At 41.8% G+C, this 12,637-nt stretch overlaps 1 protein-coding gene across 1 annotated transcript in view; it reads right to left on the bottom strand.

Moving 5' to 3' along the window:
- Positions 1-2,404: 2,404 nt before the first annotated feature.
- LOC146560487 (sodium/potassium-transporting ATPase subunit beta-3-like) overlaps positions 2,405-12,637 on the bottom strand; it is a 21,007-nt gene continuing 10,774 nt past the window's right edge. Inside the window, exons 4-7 of the mRNA XM_085244606.1 lie at positions 6,971-7,158; positions 6,844-6,894; positions 6,584-6,670; positions 2,405-3,845 (exon numbers count right to left, since the gene is read on the bottom strand). Of these exons, the coding sequence (XP_085100732.1) occupies positions 3,678-3,845; positions 6,584-6,670; positions 6,844-6,894; positions 6,971-7,158 (494 nt within the window). The 3' untranslated portion in view covers positions 2,405-3,677. The remainder of the gene's footprint in view (positions 3,846-6,583; positions 6,671-6,843; positions 6,895-6,970; positions 7,159-12,637) is intronic.

Genomic DNA, 12,637 nt, shown 5'->3' with positions numbered 1-12,637 from the left:
CAGACTATCAAACCCTCAGATTCCCACTGTGAGTCCCAAGTCAAGCATTACTTGCTGAGTCCAAAATTCCCCCAAAGCCCGAACAGACCTGACTACAGAGTAATTCACTTGGGTTAACCAGGTTAACTTATCAAGCTAAATGGATGACTAGATTTTCAGTGTTAACCACCGCGAGGGTGCCATTATGTACATAACTTTTCATCAATTCAACTTTTCACTTCTGCGCAGCTTACACATATTCTTCAGATACACTTCCTCGACACTGAAGAATAGCGGAAAAATAAGCCCAAACTCCCCCAACACAGCCCTGGAGTTTGTGGAGCAGGGAAATTATTTTACTGCTATTGTTAAATAATCATCATTATTACCATTGCATTAATAATATAATCTGCAGTATGATCATTGCTTTAACAATGTAACAGATAGCTTTAAGATGGCCTTAAGATGTTTATGATGATGTTAATTTTGTATTTCAGATGCAGTTATAACTATTGTGTACACAATGCATATCTGTGCTTATTTGAGTTGATGTTCAGGTTCTTTAAAGGTCTTAAGCTTCACTGACGTGACTGTTCAGGTGATACATGCTGAGGGAAAACTAGAACATAGAAGGAATTGCAATACATGCTTACAAAACACTTATATATCAGGTCATTTCATATTAAGGTTTTAGTAGAGGTTCTTGGTTAAAACATTTATTTAGTAGAGGACATATACATAGTCTCAGTTAGGTTGTAACACATAAGGATGAGCCTCTGTTCTGGTAAAAGGTCAGAAGTGCAACAGGTGAATTGAGAAAGAGCATTTGAGGACGAGACACAGACAGTTAGTAGGTGAAGAGGTGACACAAAGAGCATGTGAGGTCAACACACACACACACATGAGTTAGATTTATTTAGAGGAGAGATTAGTCATGTCTCGGTAAAAGAGGAACCGTCCTTGTCGTCTCGGCAAGAAAGAGGAACTGAAAGGTAGAAAGGAACTGCCGGCCATGAAAATAGAAGATGATGTTCTGTCTTAAAAGTCATTGTGGTGTTGATTTGACGTATGTATATATCCTGTCTGTGACGTATGAAGGGGCGTCAGTAAATCAAACCCTGATGTTATAAAAATCTGTTTATGCTTTGATTAAGTCGAAGACTACTTGCTGTCGGCGTACAGAGTTGTCTTCCCACACGTGTGTATTCATTAAAAATCATTGTTTGACCAAGAGCTTCTGGACCAAGGGTGGTTTGTACTCTCCTTCCTCAATTTTGAACCTTAACAAGTTATACTCCAGCACATGGCAAAGTAGCCTTTTACCCCCCCCCCCAAACACACACATAGCGCTCACTCACACTCCCCCACGGGTCACAGAAGTTACAGGAAAAACACGCTGAATGATGGAGCTGAAATTGGAAGACATTTGTCACGGTCTGCGTGTGACCGTAGGGATGAGGAAAGTAAGCATTGGTAAGCATTGTCAGGCAAACTACTGAATACCGTTGCTGCTAGTGATGTGCGAATCATGAACGAGTTGTTCAATACTCGAGAATCACTTTACTGACTCGTGAATCATGATTCACAAGCCCAACTGACTCATTCACTGACTCATTCCTGTTGCTAAAACTAATTTATTTAGTAGAAATATATCTAGCTTATAATTGAAATTGTGTGGAAAAAAACAACAGCCAGTTTCTTAACAAAAACATTTCTGCTCTGAACTGGAAAAAAAAAAAAACCCTGAGTAGAAGCTCACATCAAGACAATAGCTCCTCAGTTCACAGTAGCATCGCTCAGCTAACATGCAAACAGCACATTTGACTCACTCACCCCCTCTCTCCTGGCTCACAGCTTCTTCTTCTTCTTGGTCGGCAACCAATGCTAAGGAGCATTACCGCCCCCTGGCTCACGGCTCAGTGGACATTTAGATGAGAAAATATATATTTGACACATTTGAGGAAAATACTAATAAAATAAAAAATAAATAAATAAAATAAATGTTCCCTTTAGAAATCTTAAATTTTTTGCTCTATAAAAATAGCTGTTTTTCTGTTTTTCAATCACTCATCTTAGCAGTAGGATTTACATGAAACTGGAATAGCTTTATGCATACTTTTTTCCACACTGACTTTCAGGCTTCTTTAAATTCAGCCATTTGTAGGTAGATACATTTTCATCATACAATGTGCATCCTTCTGTTCCTAACTCATTACCTAGTGCATATCATTATAGATATCCAGCATGAATTTTTAGAGACCGCATGTTCCTTTATTTTCTGCATCTGCACAAGCTTTTTTTGACAGGAAATCTTCAATCCATATAAAAGGCCAGTGATATGAAAAAGAGAGGGACGTCTGATAGGAGCTTAAAAAAAAAAATAATAATAATAATAATATTAAAAGAAAGAGACTAAATCACTGACAAGTGTTAGAGCTTCGTTTTATTTCCAGCAGTGTATGTGTCATTAGGTTTCCTGTTTTTGATCATCCAGAAACAAACATGGTTTTACAACGTTCAAGTAGTGCCTTTTGTTCAGAATATTTTGTAAAAAATGGTGTGTGTGTGTGTATATATATATATATATATATATATATATATATATATATATATATATATATATTATAAACAATGACATGTGATGAAGGTGAAAAGCTCTGCTGGTTTCATCTGTTTCTATAGTCCCAAAACACTAGTTATTACAGTTACACATTATTCACATTTCTTAAAAAAAATTCTATGCTTAATAAACACTGGAGAACTTTTTACAAATATCTAATAAATTATACTGAAAAAGAATCTGAAGAAATTCTGCAAACATGATTTATGACAAAACAGTGACATCTTCTGGCCATGTTTATGACAGCAGGACAGGCAGTGTTATTTCTATTCATGTTTAACTGTGAAAAACTGAAGAAGAAAAGTTTTTATTTCAGTCAAATTTAATGCTGTATTTTTTGTATCTTAACAAAATTTGGTCTTTTGGGCACTCAGTCCTATTTCCTGGGAATGAACTTATGTGAACCCTTTAGATAAACAGCAGCCAATTTCAATACAGTGGGTAACAGGAACTAAATGGGCTCTTTGTAGACTGCATCAGAACACAAAGCAGAAGAAATGGGATCTAACATTATTTGATGTAATTAATGACAGTCACAGTTCTTCACTGCAGTACAATGAATATTTCAAAGGCAGTTCCTGTTGCATTATCTGGTTGGATGGTAGGTAATCTGATTACCAACCACCAGGTCACATGTAAACTACATTTCAGTGTGTTGCACTCCTCTGTCAGACATGGCAGGTATAATATTACTGTTTTATTACATCACTAACATACATAAATTTAAAAACAACACATCATTGTGCCGCTGGCTTACATGCGCCCCACAGCAGACCTGATCTGCTCCAGCTGTCAGAACAGACTCTACTACAGTCAGTTACTCTGGTTTTCTCTTTAATAAAATGCAGATCTGGAGCAAATAAAACATCTGTTGGGGTTAACTATGTCTGAAACAGGAGGTCTGAAAGATATAGGCAGTAAAACCAGTGAAATCTCCCACTTCTCCAGATTTGATCACTTCTTTAGAGTCTGAACAGACAGAGATAAGATCAGGTCCATGTTAAAAAGTATCCAGAACTGGAGACCAATTGCCAGTGTAAACCCAGTTTGTGGTGTTCATGGCAATTGTCATGTCTGGTTACTCTGACACTTTGACCCGAAAAGTGACGCGACCCAGAAATTTGTCTCGCTCATCATCATTGCGGAGGTTAGAACCCTCAACTTTACACTCCACCGTCTGCTCGATGTTATAGTCTTCTTTTGTGAACAATAACTTGACTGCAACAAGCGGTTGCACGTAGTCAGGCTGTAAACGGAGAGAGAGGTTGTTAGCTGTAGCTCATAGCCATCTTCTTGGCTTAACCTCATCTAACAGGAGTCTTCTGCAGCCTTTGCCAGCAATTTTATTGAAGTTATCCAACTAAAAATATGGCTGTTGTGTAGTTAATTGTACTGGCAGACCAATCCAAGAAGTCTGAGCTCCAGTTTTCCTGAGTGGTGAACTGTATGGGAGAGAATTATTCAGCTAAATAACACCTTCAACTTACAAACCCAGTCTTGAAAACTGGCCAAAAGGATAACTTCAATCTTTGGCATAAAGCTGGAAAACTGAGCATGAATAACACTATGCACGCCTGCCACCTCTGCTGAGAAAGCCATGTACTTAGTAAATCAGAACTCAAAGAAAGTTTGGGAGGGTTAGGTTACAGACTGCCTACAAAGACTTCATCATCTACTGCATAAATTAAGGACAAGACCAAATTATGTTATTTGCTACTCGCTCCCAAACCACAAGATAAGATAACTTTCTGAATGAATTTCTTTAATTACTTCTTCTAAACCATCAACATGTTTTTTAGACTCCACAAAGAAGTCCTACCATTAGTTAATCCTTCAATCTTAAATATGATCATCCCATCTCTATTAATGGGCTACATACTACAGGCCTAAAAGCTGCCAGTAATTAAAAATCTATCACTTCACCCAGCTCACCAACCTTTATATTATGTCAAAAATTCTTGACAGAGTATTTGTGAAACAGCTAACTGATCAGAAACCCTTTCTTTGAGTTTCTATCACGGTTCAGAACTTTCAGTACAGAAACAGTATAGTCACTGTTACAAATGATGTTTTTGCCTCTGGCAGTGGAGTGAACTGTGTGCTTGTCCTGCTAGAGTTCAGTGCAGCATTCGATACAATTTACCATAGTATTTTACATTCTTACAACGATTAGAGCATGCCTTAGGTATGAAACCTACTGTGCTGCAGCGGTTTGTTAATTCATATCGATTGGCTTTCTTCATTGGCTCCCTATTAAATCCAGAATTGAATTTAAACTCCTTCTCATATGCTCAGTCGTGAATAATTAAGCCTGATCTCATCTTAAAGACTTCACAGTAGCGCATCACCCAAATACAGTACTTTGCTATCACTGGGAACCACAAGTACGATGGGAGCCAGAGCCTTCAGATTTCAGACCCCTCTTTGTCTGCTGCCATAGGCCTAGGCTGCTAGGGGCTTCCCGTGATGTATCGTTTCTTCACTCACTGTGTTTTTATATACATCTCTGCATTTAATCATTGGTGATTATTAAGTTATGGCATTTGTTATGTCTTCCTCCCACCAACCCCAACCAGTGGCGGCAGATGGCTGCCCATTTCAATCTCCCTTCAATCGGCCAGTCCCTGTCACCAAGCTGAAATTCCCAGTCTTATCCATCTCCCCCATCATTCCAATAGCCTGGTCATTTATGTTGATCTAGAGATCAATTGCAGTCATTCTAACAGAATGATTGCATTTACCCCTCTTACCCCTCTGCAGCCTCCTCCTTGTAAGCTTGCAGCTCTTGCAGCAAGACACTAAAAAATAATTAATTTTCTCATGAAATGCATTTTAACTCCGTGAGATTTTATTCCTCCCTTCAGCTCAGTCTTGGGTTCTGTTTGAGTGATTGTGATAAAAGTTGTCATTGTTGTACTTAAAATTTGTAAACCTTGCCTTAAACTGCAGGCACATTCCATGTAAGGTTCTGGTTTCTTTATTTGGTAAGGAATGTTTACTTCCTGCCCTTTATGGGCTCACCTTTGCTTGTATATGGTGGACCATTAGATTTCAGGCTTTTTCACTGCAAATTGGAATTCCTCATGCCTCTTATAGGCATTTCTTCTGAGAACTGACAAATCAATTCGTATAACTGTGTATGGACTTTCTTGGCATTTCAGGCCTTCGCAATGTTGCTAATCCTCAAATGTTTCATACTCCTTTAGGCCATGGTAAGATTGGTTCTCTTTTCTTTGAGGGTCCTGCTTTAATTCTGTATACAATAAATTGTGTTCAGTTTAATTAAATTCAGTTTTATCAATATAGCGCCAAATCACAACAACAGTCGCCTCAAGGTGCTTTATATTGTACAGTAGATCGTACAATAATACATACAGAGAAAAACCCAACAATTATATGACCCCCTATGAGCAGCACTTTGGCGACAGTGGGAAGGAAAAACTCCCTTTTAACAGGAAGAAACCTCCAGCAGAACCAGGCTCAGGGAGGGGCGGGGCCATCTGCTGTGATTGGTTGGGGTGAGAGAAGGAAGACAGGATAAAGACATGCTGTGGAAGAGAGACAGAGTTTAACAAAATTAAATGCAGAGTGATGTATAAACACAAGGTTACTGAAGAAGAAAAACTCGATGCATCATGGGAATCCTGAGCAGCCGAGACCTATGGCAGCGTCAGTTCCTACAAATGATCTCTCCTTATGGTTGTTGTGATTTGGTGCGTTACAACTAAAATTAAAGGTAAATATTTAAATAAAGCTTAGCAACCTGTATCAAATACTATTCTTGTATTCATTCCTTGTAGGTTAAGTAAACTTTGACGCTTCAAAAATAGAAGTATTGTCAAAGTGAGAGGAAATCTGTTAACCTTAAAGTTGCTCTGACATTTTCCTGCATAAATAGAAAAGTAGAAATAAATCAGATTTTTTTTTTTTTTTGCTACATAAAAATACTTCTGAATAAGTACTCAGCATGCAATATTTACTCACGTGAGACTTCTTCCCATAGTATGGAAAAAACATCTTATCCAGACGACCCTCAGACGGAAAGTACTGCATCTGCAAGGAAGTGGCTCTCTACGAGAGAGTGAGGCACATATACAGTTCTTCAATTTAATAGTTCGAAAAAGTAATTTCATTTACTACGGAAACCTTCTAATTTGCACTTCTAAAAATGTGGTGAATTCTCCTTTTACGTTTCTCCTCTGCTTCACAGGTGCACCATGGGATATTTGCATGTTGTGGGTTACCTTGGCAGTGCAGTTGATGTAGGGATCTCCTTCTGGTTTCAGGCCGATTACCTGCAGACAGGTTTTTAAATTAGTATTCACGCAAGTCATTTTTGGCTTTTTTAAAATCAACAAGTGCTTCACTGACCCGGTTCAGCTTGATTATGATGCAGGGTTTCCCCTCCTTGAACCCAAAGCTGGGGTCAGGCAAACCAGAACACTGACGCAGTGTACTTCGTTTAAACTGACAAACCTTCTTTATCGGCTCATTGTCCTGTGTAGTGTATTCGCCCACCATACACAAGTCATTACGCTCCTGAATACTGTCATTATAACCTGAAGAGGAAGAAAGACAAAATGAGGCTTGTATGTCTGAGCAGGGGCAGAGTCGACACTACCGTATTAGACAACACACAGTAAAGTCGATCAACTCTAGATCAGGGGTGGGCAACTCCAGGCATCGAGGGCCGGTGTCCTGCAGGTTTTAGATCTCACCCTGGGTCAACACACCTGAATCAAATGATGAGTTCATTCCCTGGAGAACCATAAGACATGTTGAGGAGGTCATTTAGCCATTTAAATCAGCTGTGTTGGATCAAGGATAAATCTAAAACCTGTAGGACACCAGCCCTCCAGGCCTGGAGTACCCCACCCCTGCTCTAGCTCTGATCCTACAAACCCATCCATCCATTTTCTTCTGCTTATATGGGGCGAGGTCACGGGGGCAGCAGCCCAAGCAGAGAAGCCCAGACCTCCCTCTCCCCAGCCACCTCCTCCAGCTTATCCGGGGGAACACAAAAGCATTTCCAGGCCAGCCGAAAGATATGATCTCTCCAGCCTGTCCTGGGTCTGCCCCGGGGCCTCCTCCCGGTGGGACATGCCCGGAAAACCTCGCTCATGAGGCGCCAGGGGATGTCAGATGCCCAAACTACCTCAACTGGCTCCTTTCGATGTGGAGGAGCAGCAGCTCTACTCGGAGCCCCTCCCGGATGGCCGAACTTCTCACCCTATCTCTAAGGGAGAGGCCAGCTGTCCTTCGGAGGAAGCTCATTTCCGCCGCTTGTATTCGCGATCTCGTTCTTTTGGTCACTACCCACAGCCCTTGACCACAGGTGAGGGTAGGGACGTAGATCGACCGGTAAATTGAGAGCTCCACTTTTACACTTGGCTCTCTCTTCACCACAACAGACCGGTACAGCGTCCGCATCACTGCAGCTGCTGCAACAATCCATCTGTCGATCTCCCGCTCCCTTCTCCCATCACTCATGAACAAGACCCCGAGATACTTGAACTCTTCCACTTGGGGCAGGGTCTCGTCCCTGATCCGGAGTGGGCACTCCACTCTTTTCCGGCCTACAAACCATTTCACTTTATCAATATTTCTTTGATTTATCGGTCAGCCTTCTGCCAGTGTAGCTCAGGACTCTTACATGAGCTTCTTCATCCGTCCTGTTGGAATTCTTTTGTCTTTGAACATGTTTCATACAGTTTTGAATCACTGCAAGCACATGTAATTCAGACAGCCACAGAGCTTTATCAATCCATGATACTGCCTGCATTGTGTTTCACAGATGGATGGCATGTTGGCTGTGAGCATGCAGCTATCCAACCTCAGATGTGCTGCAGTGTTTATGTGAAAAGCAATGTTTCTTCTGTGGTTTACATACATTAACACGACTTTTCAGGGTTGTTTGATGCTGTCTGCTGATCTGATCTTCCTGCGCTGTATATAGTTTCTCAGTTTTTACCAGAGTGTGTGCTCAGTCCAGGTAAAATTATTATAGTACTGTTAGGCTAAATTGGCTTCCGTCAAAATGTACATCATCATACTCAAATCCTTACTCTGACATATGTGACTGGAACTAAACACCTAAATGAAGAGGCAGAGCTCAGAGTACATCATGAGTGAACTCACTGATCCACCTCACCAGGATCTACAGCAGAGGTGGAGCCAGACACTTTATACACCCGGGGCTTAGCCACCTGCTTCACGTGGCTGCTAGGGACATTGATGAATACACAGACTCAGTCTGCGGATTTATCAGGACATGCGTGGAAGATGTCGTCCCATCCAGAACAGTTAAATCCTTCCCAAATCAAAAACCCTGGATTAACGGAGATGTTCGCGCGGCACGGAGCACCACCTTTGCCTCCGCGAACACATCGGACTACAAACACGCACATTACCAACTCCGGAAGACGATCAAAGCAGCCAAACGTGAGTACAGGGACAGGGTGGAGCAACAGTTTGACAACCCTCGGAGTATGTGGCAGGGACTAAACACGATCACAGACTTTAGAGGGAAAACCAGCACACCGCAGACCACGGCCTCTCTGTGTGAGGATCTAAACGTATTCTACGCTAGATTCGACACAGCGAACACCATGAGACCGGACAGTGTGCGCACCGCGGATGACGTCAGTGCGCACACTGTGTCTGAGGAGGATGTGCGGAGGTGCTTCAGGAAGGTGAACGCACGCAAAGCTACTGGTCCGGACGGGATTCCCGGCCGCGTCCTCAAGTCATGCGCGGCTCAGCTGGCTGGAGTGTTCACGCACATCTTCAACCTTTCCCTCTCTCTGTCTGTAGTCCCAGCCTGCTTCAAAATGGCCACCATCGTCCCTGTACCCAAATCCTCCACCATCTCCTCATTGAACGACTGGCGACCTGTAGCCCTGACCCCCATCGTAAGCAAATGCTTCGAGAAGCTGGTCAGGGACTTCATCTGCTCTGCACTACCCGACTCACTGGACCCTCTACAGTTCGCATACCGCCACAACAGGTCCACTGATGATGCCATAGCCCTGACACTACATACTGCCCTGTCACACCTGGAGAAGAGAGACACGTATGTGAGAATGCTGTTTGTAGATTACAGCTCAGCATTCAATACCATCGTTCCCTCGAAGCTGGACAGGAAACTGCAGGATCTAGGACTGAGCAGCTCCCTCTGCAGCTGGATCCTTAGCTTCCTGTCTGACAGACGCCAGGTGGTCAGACTGGGCAGCATCACCTCATCCCCCATCACACTGAACACTGGTGCTCCACAGGGGTGTGTACTGAGCCCTCTCCTGTACTCACTCTACATCTACGACTGCACAGCCACTAACAACTCCAACATCATTGTGAAGTTTGCGGACGACACTACAGTGGTGGGTCTTATCACCAACAGTGATGAAACAGCTTACAGGGAGGAGGTCAGCTCCCTGACCCACTGGTGTCAAGACAACCATCTCACCCTCAACGTCGCAAAGACAAAGGAGTTGATAGTGGACTTCCGGAGGTGCAGAGAAGCACACACCCCCATCACCATCAACGGCGCTGCTGTGGAGAGAGTGAGCAGCTTCCGGTTCCTTGGTGTACATCTGGCTGAGGATCTTATGTGGTCAGTACACACAAACAAAACAGTGAAGAAGGCGCAGCAGCGCCTCTTCTTTCTCAGGAGACTGAAAAGATTCGGCATGAGCCCCCGCATCCTCAGGACCTTCTATCACTGTGCCATTGAGAGCATCCTCACTGGATGCATCACCACCTGGTATGGCAACAGCACCGCCTACAACTGCAAAGCTCTCCAGCGAGTAGTGCGGTGCTCTGAACGGATAATTGGAGGTGAGCTTCCCTCCCTCCAAGACATCTACAGGAAGCGGTGCCTGAGGAAAGCGGGGAGGATCATCAAGGACTCCAGTCACCCCAGCCATAAACTGTTCAGACTGCTTCCATCAGGAAGGAGGTTCTGCAGCATCCGGTCCCGAACCAGCAGACTGAGAGACAGCTTTTTCCATCAGGCCATCAGACTGCTGAACACTTCATAGACACCTCAGCTTCACTACTGGAACTTTAACATTATGCACTCCATACTGTACAGTAACACCACTGTTTTGCACATGTCTCACTCTGTATATTTTATTTTATTTATTGTTTACTCTATTTAATTTGTAAAATATGTGTACACACACACACACACACACGTAGAAAAATATTTAGTATACACATCCAGAAATGCATATACTATTATATATTGTACATATATTTATTAGTTTCCGATGTAGCCATTCTTGTATTTTGCTTGTTTACATTATTGTATTTTGCACAACTCTGTTGCTTGTGAAGCTCGCACACAAGAATTTCACTCACATGTGCTGTACCAATGTACCTGCACATGTGATGTGACAATAAAAGTGATTTGATTTGCTCTTGTTCCATCTCTGTTCTGTCCTCATCCTCCTCTCTCTCTCTCCCCCTCTCTGTTCCTCTCCCCCCCCCTCTCTCTCTCTCTCTCTCTCTCTCTCTCTCTCTGCTGACAATCAAGCCAAACACCAACATCATCAAATATACAGTTGAAACCAGATATTTACAAACTCTTCATCTAAAAACACTTTTTTAATTGTAACATCAAATCAGACTAAATCTTTATTTTTTAGATAAATATAAAAACATGTTTGTTAACTTTAAGAGTAAAGAGAGAAACTGTCTGTATTTCTTAATTGTAAATGGCACCAAATTGTATTCAAACTGAGCCACACTTATGGAGCTCCACAGTTCTGTTCCTGGTGTTTTGTTAACATCTCTTGATTTTCCCATGTCACAGAAACAGGCTCTGTGTTTTGCCTTATATGCATCCACAGCTGTGCCACCAGTTTACTCACATGGACTCTACGAACCAATCAGAAGCTTCTTCAGCTCAGAATGGAATCGTCTGCAGTTTCTTATAATTAACAATATACTTAGTGTACTTGTACTCCTACATTTGATGAAAGTGATACAAAACAGAAGCTCTGTCTCTCTTTATTCTGACATTTAACTAATTCAAAAGATATTTCAATATTTATTTATCTAAAACAAAACAAGTTTACTCTAAATTGATGTTTAACAGTAAAAAAAAAAAAAAAAAAAAAGTTTGTTTTCTCCATAAAGTGTAAATATCTGGTTTAAACTGTGAATATCCTGCTGTGTGTTGAAATTCCGTTTTTTGCATAGAAATATACTGAACAACATACAAAGCTTAATATATAAAATAACATCTGAGTTTTTTCTGTGAAAGAAGCTCCTTATGTCCATTGTTGTGTTAATCAGTACATAACTGAAACCGGTTTAGAGAGTTTGTTTAGCCGTGGAAGGTAACAAATGAAAATATGAAATAAACACACATGTAAGCTAAGACTCTCTAAACAAACAGCATTGTTGTTGTTCGGCTTTTCATTTCGCCATTTATTGATTCACTTGAAGAACAAGTAACGTAATATGGGTCAAGTGATCAGTTTGACATCAATCTTTCGTGATACACCGTCATATTTACATTATTTGTACAGTACGAATGATTTGGTTTGGTACCTGGTAAAACTTAAGCTCTCCTCTGTCTGCCTGGCTGTGCTTCTCCTACAGCAAACTCGCAGGCAGCAGCTCCCCCCTCACTCACATGCGTAAGTGCTGTGCTTAGTCACCTAGTGCCTGAGCTCGGATCATACCAAAATTAGGGGGAATTCACGACTGTGCGCTATGTGTTTTGAATAATGTGTGTAGTTTTTGTTTTACACATTTGTCAGTCAGGCATCTAACTATGAAACAAATTACACTCGAAAAAGACCCTGGGCTTCTGAGACACCGATGATCTACAGAGGGGACGCTGGGATGTTAGACCGGATACATTTCACCAAGTGGTGCAATGAGAGGGAAGGTGATCGAGACTGAATGATATCCCATAAATATGATATCCACGTGTCTTTCATGAAGCTCTGCACACAACAGTACATGATGGACACACACAGACAAACCCATGCGTCCAGCACACAGTCATTTGTATTTTATTTATTTTAT

The sequence above is a fragment of the Mchenga conophoros genome, linkage group LG14, assembly GCF_057382185.1.
Source record: "Mchenga conophoros isolate Kocher_MC1m ecotype Shallow Benthic linkage group LG14, M_conophoros_male_GT1.1, whole genome shotgun sequence".
Taxonomy (NCBI): Eukaryota; Metazoa; Chordata; class Actinopteri; order Cichliformes; family Cichlidae; genus Mchenga; species Mchenga conophoros.
This window is presented reverse-complemented; position numbering and strand designations above follow the sequence as displayed.